The sequence below is a fragment of the Furipterus horrens genome, unplaced genomic scaffold (genome assembly GCF_987537825.1).
Source record: "Furipterus horrens unplaced genomic scaffold, mFurHor1.1.pri manual_scaffold_3, whole genome shotgun sequence".
NCBI classification, from domain to species: Eukaryota; Metazoa; Chordata; class Mammalia; order Chiroptera; family Furipteridae; genus Furipterus; species Furipterus horrens.
Genome location: NW_028327173.1, coordinates 11,556,296 through 11,573,089, shown reverse-complemented (window position 1 = coordinate 11,573,089; position 16,794 = coordinate 11,556,296). Strand labels below are relative to the sequence as shown.

At 54.3% G+C, this 16,794-nt stretch overlaps 1 protein-coding gene across 1 annotated transcript in view; it reads left to right on the top strand.

Moving 5' to 3' along the window:
• The window catches only part of CAPZB (capping actin protein of muscle Z-line subunit beta), a 120,743-nt gene that overhangs the window by 101,910 nt on the left and 2,039 nt on the right, over positions 1–16,794 (top strand). Inside the window, exons 5-8 of the mRNA XM_090268704.1 lie at positions 1,812–1,953; positions 2,335–2,451; positions 13,320–13,385; positions 14,078–14,154. Coding sequence (XP_090124830.1) covers positions 1,812–1,953; positions 2,335–2,451; positions 13,320–13,385; positions 14,078–14,154 — 402 coding nt within the window. The remainder of the gene's footprint in view (positions 1–1,811; positions 1,954–2,334; positions 2,452–13,319; positions 13,386–14,077; positions 14,155–16,794) is intronic.

Sequence of the window (16,794 nt, the reverse complement as noted above, 5' to 3'; positions counted from 1 at the left end):
CCAAGCTTTGGCTGATTTCCTGGAGGTCACGTGGGATGACACTGAGCTCTGGGCCCCCACAGGTGTGTCTGTCTGTTCCCCTTGCAGTACCACACTGAACCACCTCCCGCCCATTGTTGACCGACAATTTCCTGGGACTGGCATCTCCTGTGGAGCCCTGGCAGGCCTGCCCTCACCTGCCTCCGGGTGACTGGCTGGGGAGGGGCAGGGTTGTGAATTGCACTTGACAGCTTAATCACAGTGGATGGTGCTGGGATGGAGCAGTGAGGACAGGATGTGGTGGTGGCAGCAGCAGTGGGCGGGTCCCAGTCGGCCTGAGGAATCCTGGTGGGGAGGGGCGAGGGTGGCAACCTGGGCGAGGACCCTTGGGCGCCCAGCAGGCCAGCAGCAGGTAGAGCCCTGCACCCCACATGCTGCGGGCTCCCGTTCCTGAGGAGGGGCCACTTCTTTGGTCTGCTTGTCACACACTGCTGTCTAGCATGTACTGACCTTCACACAAAAAAGTACGAAGAATTCTCATATTTCTTCATCCACATTTTCTAAATAGTAACATTTTACCATGTGTATTATATAATAACTTTACTCAGCTATAATTCACTGATGTGTTTACTCTTAGTTCTTGTTTTTGTTATTAAAATTGCTAATAATCCTTGACCGGGCCTCTCCTTTCCTGTATCGGTTTCGTCTCAGCAGTCCTAAAGCCCGCTTCACACAGGCGGTGGTGCCTGGGAGCCCTTAATAAATGGCCGTTGGGTAGATAAGTGCAGGAATGGAGTGGGTAACTGGAGGGGCTGGGGCCAAGACACAGGCCTGTCTGCGCAGGGCCCACGCTCACTGCAGCCGAGCTGCCTGCTCGCTCCTCCCGTCCAAGGTCACACTCCGGGCGGGTCCCAGAGTGTGCCTGCTGCACTGCTGAGCAGGGGTTAGTTGGGGTCAGAGAGCCCACAGACTTTCTGGTAAGGAGCATGCTAGCCCCAGATGAGATTCTTCCAGGTTTAATTGGCCATCAGTGGAGTGTGAGGTGCTGCACGTCCACTGAGGAGCTCTGCCCTGTGAGCTCCTCGGCCTAGACTCACGTTAGCCTGACCCCGTCATGGCTGTCGACTTGGGTCCCTTGGGTTTGGTTGGGAGGGTAGCCTGATTCCCTTTTCTCTTCTGTCCTTTTCTTTCCCTCGAGCATTTGATCTTCATTAGGAATTTTTCCATTTGGCTCAGGCCTGAGAAAGACGCTCCATTCCAAGCTTAACCCTTCGTCCCTGGCTTGGGGGTTGCAGCGAGTTGCTCTGGAAAACCACAGAAGCCTGGGCGTGCCCGGGCTCCGGAGTGTTCTGGGCTGGGAAGCGCTTGTTGCTGTACTTTTTTCTCCTTATCGCCCCTGTAACGTAGCCATCACAGAACAGGAACACCAGCCAGTCATGAGGCTCGCAGCAGTGACCCCACTTCGTGTCTGTTGTGTCACACACTTTGCCGCGTCCTTTATCTGGGAGGAATCTGAAGCCCGGAGAAGCTGGATAAATTTCCCAAAGACCACAGTGCCTAGAGTACATGGCAGAGCTCAGACTCAGATCCAGCGTGAGGACTCCTAAGCCGTGTTCTTTCTGTGACCCCCACAGAAAGGATGTTGTACCCCCATCCCTGACCAATGGATTTTCAGGACACATGCAAGAACCAACCCTGGAACCGTTGTAGGGACGGTTCCAGACAGGCACTTAGGTGACCCTTTGCCGAATGACAGCCCCTGGGACCTGAGCTGATGGTCTGTAATTTGATGGGCTTAGCATCTAATGAGTACATGGACCTGTTTCCTGTAGGTATTTTGAAGGCGGCGTCTCATCTGTCTACCTCTGGGATCTGGATCATGGCTTCGCGGGAGTGATCCTCATAAAGAAGGCTGGAGACGGATCAAAGAAGATCAAAGGCTGCTGGGATTCCATCCACGTGGTCGAAGTGCAGGTACGGCTCCCTCGCGGCTGCTGGCCCAGGGCCCCGGTGCAGATGCCCCGCTGAGCTGTGCAGCCCCTGTTCTCTAGCAGGTGCTTCTTGAAGAGAGGTGCTATGATACCTAAACCCGTTAATTCCTAAAATGCCCAGAAGCTATTTGGATAAAGATGAGTCAAGGTGGCAGCAGTCACTGATGATAAGGATCCCAGAACTGAGTACTCACGATTGCAGATTCAGTCCCTTTAAAAGCCATTTTAGATTTTATAAGAAACGTAGTATGGTAATGTCTTAGGAAAGGGCATGTTAAGAGGACCCTGAACTTGGGGGGCCCCCTCCAGCTCTCCTTAGCTTGGGGTTGTGCGCAAGGTTCTGATCCCTGTCTCATTCCCCCAGGAGAAATCCAGTGGTCGCACTGCCCATTACAAGCTGACCTCCACGGTGATGCTGTGGCTCCAAACCAACAAATCCGGCTCCGGCACCATGAACCTCGGAGGCAGCCTTACCAGACAGGTAGAGTTGCCAGTGTCCACTGGTGCTAGCCTCAGAGCTGACTGTGTGAGGACGGTCCTGGGCCAACGTCTGTGCCTGACATGATCTCCCCACAGGCCTGTCAGTGGTTCCTGAGACTCAGTCATGGGACGTTTGCATCAAAATGCTCCTAGATGTTTAGGACATACTGTCGATAACATTTTAGGATCATCTAATTTATCAGTTGTGATTTAGATTATGTATTAGGACTCTTGGTTGCAAATGACAGAAGTAAAACAGTGACATAAGCAAAAAATGGAAATGAGTCAGCTCACATGGCCAAGAAACTCAGGCTTCGTTGAGTGTGGCTGGGTCTAGACCGCAGATGATGCTGCTGGGAACTGGTATCTCCACGTGGTGGCTTCTGGCAGTCCTGGGGGAAAGAGTGTTTCTTTCAGAATACGTCTACTATCCCCCAGAAATGTTTCACTGGCCCAGATTTGGGTTGCTGGTTCATCACAGAATGTTTCCTGAGGCTATGGGGGAGGAAATAGTCTGGCCAGACTTGGGTCATGTGACTGCCCATGGTATAGTAGATGGAAAAGGGGTGTTGATTTCCTAGAGTAAAACCTGGCTGCTGTTCCAAGTGCAGGAAGGATGGATGTGGGCAGGCAGCAGCCATTGGACTCTGGTGGGAAGGTGCCTTCTGCAGAGAGAACTGATGGGCATATTATGTAGGCGGGATGGGCAGTATGGACAGTGACAGCAGAGCCAGAGGCTCAACCCAGATAGTTGGCAACAGGCTGTTGGGGGACAGTAGCCAAGGTCCCCCCCAAAGGAGAGAAAAGGCCAAAATAAAAGCTTAAAAGGGATTCAGAAGAAGTGCCTGCTTTAAGCATCTAAGTCAGTGTATGGGCCTCCGCATGTGGGTGCCTATAAGGGACCAGTAACCAACAAGCACAGTGGCAAGCTTGCTCTCTGCTCAGCTCTGCCCGCGTGCCCCCCGCTCCCCGCCACAGTCCCCGCAATGCTGCAAGGATGGAGTTGAATGACGTTTACCGGTATCTTCCAGTGTAGGCTCAAGCAGGGACTTTTCACAGCTCAGAACACGCATTCACCTCATAAAGGAATCAAAAACAGTCAAAAGGCTACCTGAGTCACAGGATCTAGACATTGGAAGCGTTCAGAGATCACTCCCAGCCTGACAGGACACCTGGGTAGGGCGTTCGCTGCTTTGGGAGACAGCCCATTCCTTTTACGCCAGCCTCTATAAAAAACAGCAGCCGCAGTAGAGCCTGTCCTCCGAAATGTGCCCGGAATGGCTCAGGCTGGCACCTCATGAGTATGAGTGTGCAGTCGACTGAATGGCCACCCGGTGGCACCCCATCCCATCTCTGTCCCATGAACCACTGGGGGTCCAGGGACTTCCCATTCTGTTCTTATGCAGTCAGTCTTTTTTCAAAGGATATTTTGCAGTTATCCTCACATTCTGCTTTTTTATTCACTGTGCTCCTGTCAGTTATGTTGAAGCTTGGCTTCAGTCAACCAGGTGTTAGCTGTGCCTTCTGGCTTTTGTCACTTGCACGCTAACCGTGATGACTTTGTGCATTATAGTAGCTCTAGGCCAAGCTCAGAGCCCTCCGGCATGGCCACCAGAGATTTTCTTAGAGGGAGATAAGCATTTTTCCTTAGGGTACTTTTCTTTAAGTTAGCTAGCTGTAAGTCCACTGCTGTTTGTTTATTTTCAAGTAAATGCCCTTTGAGCTGTTGATGACTGCTGCCGACTCCCAGCTGACTTTGTGCGTTAGTAGGATCAGGGACCACAGGCTTGGCCATGGCTTCTTTCTCCTCACCCTCATCAGGTTCTCCCCAGGCTGGCCCCGCAGGCCCCTTCTGTCCTGTGAGACACGATGCTTTGCTCCATTCCCCTCTCTGAGGCCCTAAGTAGCCCCGTCGGCGGGTCAGCAGCAGGACGTTGGGCAAGTCATCAGAGGTTGTTGGGCAGGTCGCTCTCAGAGTCCTCTGGCCTGCACCTCCAGGGCATCTGTGCCCTCTATTCACAGCCTCACCCAGGGCCTGAGTCAGCATCTCCCGAGCTTGTCAGAAGTGCAGAGGTTTCGGGCCCTACCCAAACTTACCAAATTGGGATCTAAATTGAACAAAATTCTCCAGGTCATTTATGCGCACATTAAATTTTGACAAGTGCTACTCTTTTGGATTCTGTACCCATTACCATCATGGGGAGGGACACGGCCCCCATACCACCAACATGCACTTGTTCAGACACCAGCAGATCCACTTAATTCTGACACTCCGTGAGGCAGCATCAGATCCCATAGGCTAAGGGCTCGGTTCTACAAGACTGCCCCTCCCCCCACACCTTCAGACAGTGGTTGCAAGTTCAGGTTGTCCCTGTGCTCGCACCGACCAGCTGTGAGTCAGAGGTTCCCACCACGCCTGCCTTGGATTCCATAATTTTCTAGGGAGGCTCACAGAACTCAGGAAACCCGTTTACTCACTAGATTCCTGGTTTATTACAAAGGATATGAATTAATAGCCACAGAAAGAAATACGGAAGGCGAGGTCCTGAGCGAAAGAGCCTCTATCCTCATGGAGTTTGGTGACACTTGGAAGCCACCTGGCTCCCCATCCTGGAAACTCTCCAAACCCTATCCTTTGTGGGTTTTTATAGAGGCTTTGTTACATAGACAAAATTGATTAACCCATCAACCATTGGTGATCGATTCGACCTGTAGCCCTTCTCCACTCCCTGTAACTCAGGGGTGGGATTGAAAGTTTCACCCTCTGTTCCTGGTTGCTTCCCCTGTAGGAAGTGTGTCTTGAGTTGTGCTGGGAGGTTGGACTGGAAGGTGCTGCCTCCCCGAGCAGACTTGTCTTAACTTCTACTTCAGGTGCTACCTTAAGCATCTAGGCAGGTTTAAGACTGTTGTTTAAGGGCCCATATTTAGGCCCCTTAAGGGTGAAGGCCTTGTGCCAGTGTGGTGGCTGCTTTGTGTAAAGAGCAGAGAGAGCATAGACAAGCGACACTTGGCCTCCTATTCCCGTTCCCCATTATAGTGGTTATTATCTTTATGAGGATTCCTTTTAACATCAAAGGTTTATTTCAATAAGATAATAATTATACTTTTAATAGCCATTGGTAGAAAATGTATATGCCAGAAAGCATACGTGTAGAAACTCAAGTGAATTTGTATTTTAGTCACAAAAGAATCTTCATGCATTTGAAAAGTTGTAGTGCAGGCAAATGTGTTGTCAGCCAGCATGACTGGGACGCTTATTTGAGCCCCCATGCAAAACCTCCCCTACCCCTGCTGCGCCACAGGGGCCTGAAGCCACCAGGACTCTGGGGGTCCCCTGCTCTGGCTTCCAGGCAGGGCTGTTCCCATGCCATCCCAGAACCATGGCTAGTGCTCCCTGGGGCAGAGCCCTTCCTTTTGCATGGAAACGGGCCCTTGCTTCCAGGAACCGTTGCCCGGGGAGTGGCATCGAACCCCCAGGCAGCCAGCTCTACCACAGCCTGCCGCCTCCACCCTGCCACCTGGGTGATGGTGGAAAAATCCTAAATTTGTATCCGGAGACTGTTTCCTGCCTCACTTACCGCTCTGAACTGTTTAGAATTCCACCCGGTTTACAGTGACCTGGACAAATATTTAATCCTCAGTCTTCCTAATAGTTTAAATCAGAGCTGTCAGCCACGGCCAGGGTCTGGTTCCAGCTTGCTGCGAGCTGTACCTCCTGCCAAGCCAAACACGGGCCTGATGAGTGGCTGTCCTCAGCACGCCGGGCCGGGGCCGCGGGCCTTGTTTGCATTGCCTGTGCTCTCGGGCTTTAATGAGGAAATTCATGCTTCTGTCATCATCCTAACGGCCGCTCACATTAACTCATCTGAGGTGCATTAAAGCTGGGGCAGGTTTCCAAAGTAAGTAACTGTAAAAGGAGGGGCAGGGAAGCAATGAGGGAGACGAGTCTAAGTTAATGATGCGCAGCTTCTGAGCAAACGGGAAATGTGGGCCGTGGGCTGAGCCAAGTGTCCCAGATGAGCCTTGGAGAGAGGGCTGTGGTTGCCTTGGGTGGGAGACGAAGGGGTTCCAGGAAAGTCAAGCAAATCAGCGGTAAAGAGTGCGCGGTTGTGCAGGCTGTCTCCTTTGATGAGACCGTAAGCAAGAAAGGGTTAATCCCAGGTCACGGGTGAGGAAACAGGCTCACAGTGTTTAACAATTTTCCTATGGTGACTTATCTAGAAGGAGGCAGTCAGGATTTGAATCCAGATTTGTCTGCCTAGGAAAAAAAATAGGCCTGTATTTTTTGCTTTTCCATGTGTCCACTGTACTTGGCATCCGGCTGATTGCTCGGTACACATTCGCACAGAAGTGCACTGAGCCGTCAGCTCGATGTAGACAGTGTACTGCCCTGTGGGCGCCCGTGGCCTTCTGCTGGCAGCCTGTCCAGCAGCCAGCGTGGGCAGCTCTAGTGGAACAGGGGCCCCAGAGGCAGGCGCCGAGAGCGGGGCCGGAGCTATGGCCTCCTACGGAGGGCTCAGACTCCCTGGGAGTGTGCTCAGCACTGTCACCCTGTGAGTGCCTCCTTCTCTGGGTCCTCCTGTGGGGAGTAAGTTGAGCAGAGTGAGACGCAGTCACCACCAGAGGTAGAGGGAAGGGCTTTAAAGGGTTTTAGGTAGCAGAGTGGTCTGATCAAATCTGTCTTCAAAAGATGGCTCTGCCTGCTGACACGGAAGCTGGCTGGCAGAGTCGCCCAGGAGAGATGGCCAGGGCCTGCCGGAGGGCAGCCGCAGGGCTGGAGGGGACAAGCCTGTGTCCAGTGAAGGAGGTCATATCACCCTCCAAGCGGGAGAGAGCAAAGGGCAAAGGCAGGAGGAGTTGGGAAGGAGGGACAAGCCAGGAGACATTCTGGGGTAGAGTGAGCCTCGGGGTGCTCCCCAGGAGGTGGCGATGGGGGTCCAATACATCTTTCTCACCTGAGTTTCTCCATTGAGCCCTGCTTGCAGTTTCCTCATTGCAGCCATGCACTCACGCGCCCCACTGTTGCGGCAGAAGAGACACCACCACCCTAAGACGGAGGCCACCGTGCAGCAGCACGGCGCGTCACAGCCCCCTGTGCTCCCTGGCTTTCCTGTCCCCTTGCCCCATCTCGATGAGGGCCATTGTTAGGCTTGGTGGAGGCTCTTCAGGGCCCCGCCCTCGCCCAGGCATTCCAGGCCAGCCTCCAGCCCCCCCCTCTCTCAGTGAGGTGGTTTATGGGAGTGCAAGTGAGCGACAGAGAGAGCTGCTTTCGTGACTTTCTTTACAATGTTGGTAAACTTAACAGTGACAGCTACTTGGGCCCCATTTCGCACCTGGTCGTGCCACCCCCAGCAGCGCAGACCAGGTGCACCCAGGCCGCGCTCCCTCAGCGCCCTCACCTGTCTCCTCCACTTTGGCGTTTCTTCCCCCACCTCCAATAAAAGATGCTCCCCGGGGTGTCAGCTGGAAAGAGAAGCAGATAAATAGTGTTTTGGCAGCTGTGGTAGGAAAGGTGAGCGGCAGTCCTCGGGGAAGCTCATCACAGCCGGTCGTACCATCCTTCCAGGCCAGGAGAGCGGAAGGTGCCCTCTGGCAGGCTGCCACCGGGGTCCCCCTGGGAAGGCTTGTTTCATGACAAGTACCAACCTGTTGAAAGGAAGTTGCACTAAGAGGTCACTTTGACAGCTAGAGACATGAGAAAGAGTGACAACTATAAATCTCTGCAAGATGCAAGGTTTCCAATCGGGGACAGGGCCTGCAGATGTTCGTTCGATATTTTTTCATATTTTAAGTACGTAGAAACGAGGGTGGAATGTTTTGCTGAGTGGGGTGGTTAGGCCGGACGTTTGCAAGCTAAGCTCTCCCGCTCAGCAGTAGGCACCATGATGTATCTTCAAGCGGTGCAACTCCAGCAAAGGCACCTGCCCAAGTGTCACACAGGGAAGCCCTCTGACTTGCACTTGGCACTTAGTCAAGGCGCTGTGTTTTACTTTACCAGGAGCAGAGGCTGGTGGCGGCTGTGAGGGGAACAGAGGGGCCAGTGCTGTCTCCCTGGGGGAGGCCTGGCTGCAGCTGCTGCCCTGCGCTCCTGTGCTGGGCGGTACACAGGGTCAGCAGTGGGGGCGCTTCCACAGCGTGGCTTCTAGGGTGGGGTGGCCTTGGATGGAGTGACCAGCGCCTGGTTGAGAAGGAAAGCTGGCATGAGCCTGTCTCCCTGCGACTGACCATCCCACTGTGCAGGTTGACGGGAGAAAGGAACCAGAGATCCCAGGGTGGGGTGGGGGTTAGGGGGCAGACGATACAAGGGTGGACACTGCTTGGAATTTCCGAGTGCTAGATTGTGGTTTGTCTTGACTTTTCTGGGAAAGAACGTGGATAAAGTTAAGCAGAGCAGTCTCATGGCAGAAACAGGTTTCAAAATCACCTAGACCTTGGTGCAGACCCAGTCATGTGACCCAGATAGACCCTGTCCCTTCTCCAAAACTCAACATTTTCGTTTGGAAAGACTGTTATAGAATAGAAATACAAGACCATTTTGACACATGATTTATGGCCAATAAATAATAGCTACTACTGCTGCTACCACATATCTTACAAGCAGAGACTTTTCCCTCTTCTAGATTATATACAGTTTGGGGCTCAATTAAAATTGTCTGAAACTAGGCAGACTGAACCTTCCTTGAGAGGTTGTCTTGACAGCTGTCTTCTGGCTTGACAACATGTTCAGTCCTGGCCTGCAGCCCAGCTCTTACCGGGCACAGCTCAGTAACCAGGAAGACACATCTGGCTTATGCCCAAGAGCCAGGACCAGAAAGTCCTGGGAATGAAGCTGCCATTCTGCCAGGCGCCGTTCTGGGCATCGAGTGTGTACTTGCTCATGTAGCATGAGGCAGAGGCAAGGTGATGGAGGCCTGGACAGGCCAAGGCCCTCGACTCTCGGGCCTCCAGATGAGGAGCCATGGAGCTGGGGCTGGCTTCCTTCAGGGCCCCGCCCTGCAGGTTGTTGTACTCACTGAAAGAGGCCGTGCGTCTGTGGGCGATGCCAACTGCCCCTTTTGAAGAAAACAGCCTGCTCTCCAAACACTTGCCCATGTCCTCCCACATCCAAGCCACGGAGAGGAGGGGTGCCTGATGGGGACAAGCGTGCTGGCCTCTGACTTCAGACTCCATTGGAATCACCTTGTGGAACATCTGTGCGGCCACAGCACATAAAAATGTTTTCTTCTGGCAGCCACTTGCATAAGGATGTAATAACATTAGCGTTGCAAAAATAGTTCTCTTTTTGAAAAGCTGACCCTGACCAGATGTGGAGGCAGTCGGCAGGGCTGTGAGCAAGGGGCTGTGGAAACATGTCTGTGTGCCAAGGCTTCTGCCCCACTCCCCACCCCCCAGCCCACCTTCCTTCCATCCATGGTCCCTGCTGGGCTTTTGCTTTGGGTTCCAATTCCCTTTGCCCCTCCCCTCCTCTCCTCCCCATTCTACTGACTTGTACCTTTGAGTGTCCAGTGGTTTCAGCCTTTCCTCTCCAAGAGCTTGGGTCGGTCATGTGACTTTACTTATCCTGATGGTCCTCACTGTGCACTCTTGCTGCTCGTTTGAAATAAGACCCTCGGTGAATGCAGAGTTTCATCATTTCCCTGGGGTTGCCAGGAATCTGCCCTCTGCCTGGAGCTTGGGAGGGAGGGAGACCCTGATTTGCGATGGGACAGAATTCATTTGGGTCGCCACCCCCATGCGCCTCCCTGCCCAGAAGAGCAGCTCTTTGAGCAGCTCTCAGTCTGGGCTGGGGACCAGGTCCCTGTGGGGGGAGGGGACACACAGACCCACAGTGTCGGCGTCCAGAAATCTCTTTTATAAGTGGGTAGACAAGAGTTCTATCCCTCCTCTGGAGTGTGCTCCTGACCTCCATTCAGCATGTACACACTCCGGTTTTGTTGGCACAGGGCTTTGCTAAGGGCAGAGAATGGTCCAGTACACAGGCTTTGCCCAGGGTGGGTTATGTGTTAGACCTGACATGGTGGGAGTAGCTGTCACTTCCAAGTTTATCAGCACTCACTTCTCCTGTTTCGTGGGGACCTTTGGCATGTCGGAGGATTGAAATTCCCCAGGATCACTGGCCAAAGAGTGCCTGGGACAGTTCAGTGCCTGGTGTCAGGCGGGGAAGCTGCCAGGTCTAGCACTTCCGTCCTCTTTCCATTTGACCAGTCCTCACCAAGGTAGTCTTGCAGGAACCAGACGCCTTTATTCTGCGAACATTAGTCTTCTAACTTGAGAAAAGCCTTGTGGGGTCCTAGGTTATAGACTGTCACTCTCCCCACCCCTCCTGTAGCACGTTTAGCAGGTGGCACCCCGTTTCTCCTCAGACACCTCCGTGACCTGGGACTCGATGCTTTATGAACAGATGGCTGTTACAAATAGCTCTGTTGTCCCGTGATGTTCCCTCGCTGTCCTTGACAGTGACGTGGTTTGGATCTGCGCCCCTGCCCACTGCTAGGATCTCCTGGGTCCCCTCCCAGCCTGAAGTATCCCTAGTGTTCTCTCATTTCTTGGGGTCACAGTGTTCAAACCTATTAAGCAGGTGAGCTCCCAACTTGTACATGGTTTTCTGAAACCCCAATGTCCCAAGCTGAACCCAGCCCTGCAGAGGTCGCTGGGCCAGGACAGACAGAGGGGACCATGGCCCTCCTAAGCAAGCCGTGGAGTCTCGCAGCAGCAGCTGCTGATCTGGGCATCAGTAATAGTTTCATTGATGCACCTAAAGTTGCAGAAATGCTGTTGTAGCAGCCGCATCAGTGACTTGTCAGGCTTGAAATAATCTAAAAACCATGAATCTCTTCACAAGTCTTACCCCCATTTTATAGTTGGCGAGATTAATGTTTGAGCCGAAGTATCTGGTTTGCATTTGCCCAGGTACATGTGATCAGCATGCTGAGGCAGGCAGAGCGAAGTCCGTGGAGTCTGACACTGCTGGATCTGGGCAGATCTTGACATCTTTAAGCCTCAATATCCTTGGGTTTAAAATAGGTTTTGTGAGGACTAAACAATAAGGTGACTGCCACCTGGGAAGCCCTCCGTGCGTGGTGGCTGCTGTGTTCGGAAGCCGGCCTGTGTTTCTGGGTTCCACAGTGACCCTTCTGACCATCTTGACCCCTGATGCCGTTGGTGGGACATTGATGAACCCTTTCAGCTCTGCCTTCCTTTAAATCCTGCGCATGCAGGTTAGCCCAGGCCAGGTAGAGAATCCTGCAGGATGCCGCAGAGGCCATCCTGGGGACATGGCATCGACCCCATTAGCAGAGGCTCGCCTGAGGGCCAGCTTGTGGCCCTGCACTCAGCCCCGGCCTCAGGGTGTGCAATGGGAATGTGCCAGAACGCCGCAATCCCCCTAGAGTTGTTCTCTCTTCTTCCAGCCCGGCATCCCCGTCGAAGTAGGAATCAGAGGTTCTGGGATGGAGCTTGTTCACAGCGAGCCCGTGTTGCCTCCTAGAGATGCCTGATTTTAAAATGTGCCAGCAGATGATTTTTAACAGTCACATCAACAATTGTCTCGATCAGTGTCAAACTAGTCATCTTCATTCTGTTATGAAAGCGGGGTCAGCCTCTGCCCCCTCTGGTGTTCTGGCACCTCTAAAGTGCACCGCAAGGTTTCAAGGGTCGCGGTATCACAGAAGCAGATTTGACCCTGGAAGAAAAGGATAAGTGGATGAGAAGTAGCAGAGGCCTCTGAGCATACACCACACCACACCACACCACACATACACACACACGTGCACACATGCATGTGCATCTGCCTGCTTCTGGGTCTGAAGATAGACAGCCTCTCTGCTGCCTTTTTCTTTGCCTTTTTTACTAGTCTGAATTCATTTTGAGCTCTAACCTTCCTGATAGTTCTTATGTTTTCATCCTGTTTCTTGATTACCCATTTAGCTTCCACGTTTTATTTCAGAAACAGTGGTAGTGGTAGCTACATCTTATTTTCAATTCAGTAACCGTAAGCATTTATGTGCTTGCCAGTCTGCATACTTGTGGGGTACGAAACCAGTATACCTCTCTAAGGAGCTGATAACCTTGTGAGGGAAGTAAGCCTTAACCGTAGGAAGAAGGTGGGAAGAAATCCAGAATTCGTTAGTGCTCATGTCAGAACCCTCGATTCCTTTTTCCCTTCCTGCCTCCACTCCTGTAATACAGCACAGCTGACTGCCTGAGCGTCGGCTTGCTGGGTCCCACCTCCCCCCAACCCCTCTCCGTGGTGTCCGCAGGATATACCCTAGGAATCTGGGTTGAGGTTCTCTTGCTAAGATTCCCCACATCACTCAGCTTCACAGAACAGGAAGAATGCAGGCTCTTAAGTAAGCAGGGGCTGCCCCAGGCTCTGCCCTCACTGCCTCTGTGACGCCGGGCAGGCCTCTGCAGCTCTCCGAGCCTAGGAGTCTCCTGTCGCCCAGAGTTGCGGGTCCCTCTCCCCGTAGCTGCCACCACAGCCTGGGGACAGGAAGCCTGTGCTGCGCCTGCACCTGCCCTGGAGCAGTGGAATGAAGATGGACTGAGTGCATCTCCTCCGGGGGGCCCTGGAACAGCCAGTGGCCGGCTAGGGTGTCACCTTAGCCCTCCCCGCTGTGGGCTTGATGGGTGTCTTGTCCACCAAGGGCTGCAGCACAAGACTGTCCCTGGAAGTGGGGCCTTTGGGCTTCTGCTGGCTGGGATGTTCTCTTGTGCTTGGGTTCTCCCACTGGGAGGTGGCCTTGCACCACCTGCAGCTGGCCCTGGAGTTGCCAGCAGGAACGACAAGCTCTTCGCTGTCGTCTGAGGTGGTCATTCTCAGGGAGGGCCCAGCTCTCTAATGTGGAGGACTGTCTTTGTCTGTTGCAGATGGAGAAAGATGAGACTGTGAGCGACAGCTCGCCACACATAGCCAACATCGGACGCCTGGTAGAGGTGAGTGGGCCTCCTGGGCTCCGATCCTCCCCAGCACCCCCGGCTGTGGTTGCTTCCACGGCGTCTGGCATTTGCCCCGAAAGCCTGTTTTCTTTTTGCTGGCCGCCTCCCTTGCGTCTCTCTTCCAGTTCCCTAGCAGCCAGGGGTACATTTCTCATGTTTTGCCCTGGCCTCATTTTTCTGAGCCTTTGGATCTGGGTGCAAGCAGGGCACCGCTCTTGGGAATCCCCTCCACTGTTAAACAGTGCTCCCAGAGTCTGCTCGGGAAGCCCTGAGTCCTGTTCCCCCAGGAAGCGGGGGACAAGGAACAGGCCCCTGGACTGGAGTGGGCTCTGGAGGACCTTGAGTTGCTGCTGCTTTCCCTTCACCATGCTGCTCAGGAGAAGAGGGCTGCTCCCCGCTTTCATAGGGCTGTTCACAGAATGGGTGGAAGGCTGAGGGGTGGTGACGTGGTGTAGACCAGCTCCGGGAAAAGCCAGTGCCACCAGTACTCGGGTACTGGCTTCCTTTGTGCTTGTGGGCGAGGAAGCTGGCGGCTGGGGCTCTCTCAGCAGGCTGCAGTGCAGGCGTGCGCCTCCCCCCAGTGGCGGCCGCGGGGACTGCAGGGGGAGCTGGTGGGAGGGTGCGGACCCCAGGACTCCGGCTGTTTGCCCGCACGTGTGACCTCCCTCCCTCCCTCCCTCCCTCCCCAGGACATGGAAAACAAAATCAGAAGTACGCTGAATGAGATCTACTTTGGGAAAACAAAGGACATCGTCAATGGGCTGAGGTAACGTACTCAAAAGTACACTCTTTGGAAATCAAAAGGATACGGGTTTGAATCCTAGGTCTGCCGCTTAATAGCTCTGTGGCCTTTCACCTCAGTTTACCCTTGTTTATAGATGAGCTAAGTTACCCACCTTATAGGATTGTTATGCAGATTTTGAAAGTTGAAGCACCTTGTACATGGTCTGCGCTCTCAATAGATGCTGGTTCCTACCTCCACTTGTGTCATATGGGGAACGTTCCCCTGACAGCCATCAATGCCCTTGTCCCTGGAGTTGGCCTCCTCTTGGACCCTAGGAGTCAGTCTCGTCTAAGGAACCTGCCCTGCCCCTTTGTCTCTGAGGGGGTCCTCCAACCAGACCCTAAGATACGCGAGAGCGCAGCCCGCCAGGCGGCCTGGCCTCCTCTAGCTGGCTGGGTTTCTGGGCAGCCAGGTGTCCCACAGAGTGTCCACAGCTTTACCCTGCTGCTTTCCAGAGTGGGTCCCCAGCCATTCTGATGTCCTCTGCCAGAGCTCTGTTCACTGTGGCCAGGGTCCTGAGCTGCCCACCCCGGGCCCTCAGTTCTGCACTGTCCGTTGTCAGCTGAGTGAAGGCTGATGGACTCTCTGAGGTCCATGGTGGCAGAGCAGGAGGCCGGAGCCCTGCGGGGGGCAGGAGAGGCCTCGGAGCAGAGGCTGGGACCTCACGCATGTTCTGCCACCCTGCGCTATGCGGCCATCATGAGCTGCTCCTCTCGGTGGCCCTGATAGTCAGGGAGGCAGGATGAGGGGGAATCTAGTCTGCGGCCCAGTACGCCACATGTGTCCAAGGGCTCCCGTTCCTCCTTGGCTCCCAGCCCTCCAATCCCTGTTCCAGGCACAAGTCTCTCTTTTGGGGCCAGAAGTAGAGGGGGGAAGCAGCTCTGGCAGCTGCCCTGGCTTGTGAATTGGTCCAGCAGACAGATGTTTAGTCTCCGACCGACACAGTTTTGAAGTAGCAAGGATTCCTCTGTGGACCCTCATCTTCTCCTATTTTTCATCCCGTCTTCGGGGAACTTGGTCTGGCCCCTGATGGGTTTCATGGCTCCCCACCGCCCCGTCCACACCAGGGATGCAGAGAGCCTGCGGGCTGGTGGTGGTGAGCCCGGAGAGCTCCACACTGTGACCTCCAGAGCGGCGGCGGCCTCGGTGACTTTCCCTTTCTTCTGCCGTGTGTGTCCTTGGGGTCCCCTCAGCGGCCCTGCCTGTGTGCTCCTGCACCCCTGTTGCCCCTCTCTCCTGCTGCATTCATCTCTGAACACTCTCTGTAGATCTGTTGATGTTATCCCCGACAACCCCAAGTTTCAGCAGCTGCAGAGGGAGCTTTCCCAAGTGCTGACTCAGCGGCAGATCCACATCCAGCCTGATAACTAGGCCGATGCAGGTACCCTGCCTGAGAGGGCAAGCGCCCTCCCCACTAAACAGGACTCACCAACCTGCCGATACCCTGCGGGGTCGGCTGTTGCCGCGTGGCCACTTAAACCACCACTAACCCCCGTGTCCATCCACGGCTGTGAGCAGACACATTAACATGTAGACTCAGCCCCCACATAACACCAACCTGTACTGCGCGTGGCGTGTGTCTGTGTTGTGCTGTGGGCGGGAGCTGGGTGGGGGCAGACAGGTGGTTTTGGCTTTGGCTCCTGTAGAAGCCCAGTCCAGGAGTCTAGCTTTGCCTACAGCAGAAGCCGCCTGTCTGCACTGCTTTGATGGCTGCAGAGCCAGGGTCTGTGTCCTGCCTTCTGCCCACCCACGTGCTTCAGGACAGCCTCCCTGAATCTGCCCTGTGTGCACCTGGGTCCTCCCCAACTTTCCCACCAACGACCCTGGAAGCCAGATAAGTCCCCTTCCAATGGGATACTGCCTGTTCGGGGCGACCTGACCTGAGAGGAGTGCACTGCTCTGAGTCTGAGGACGGAGCACAGAGTCCGGGGCTGTAGGCCCCCTGGCCAGCCCGATGCACCCAGACGCTGCCGCTGGCGCTGCTTGGGCCAGCATAACCTTCCACCTCCAGCTAAGTGCCTTAGCTGGCGGAAGGAAAACAGCATTGCTTGTTGATAATGGCTGAGAACCATGGCTTGAGCTTGGGTCAAATAGGACAGCAGTCGGCATCCCTGGAGAGGAGGAGGGATGCTGGTTTTCACAAGTGTTTGAAAACCCAGCCAGACAGGCAGCAGTGGCTTAGCTGCAGGGCTGGGGACTGGATACTAAGGGCCCAGCCCAGAAGAGGATCTGGGGGATTTATGGGGCAAGGGGTAGTGGGGCACTTGGGTAACCAGGCAGAGCTGCTCTTCTGTGTCCGTGGGACTTGAGCGTGTTGGTCTGGGCTGTGTGTGCACCAGCTCCCGGCCCAGGGCATCTGGCAGCCTCCAGCCTTGTGGTGGGACCATCATGTTCATGTCACAGTGTTGACAAAACCTGCCCTGCCCCTACCTTTTTTTTTTAATTCATTTTGAGAGAGAGGGAAAGGAAGGGAGAAAGGGAGAGAAACGTTAGTGTGTGGTTGCCTCTCACACGCCCCCAGTTGGGGACCTGGTCCGCAACCCAGGCCTGTGCCCCGACTGGGAATTGAATCAGCAGCCCTTTGGTTCACAGGCTGGAACTCAATCCACTGAGCCACACCAG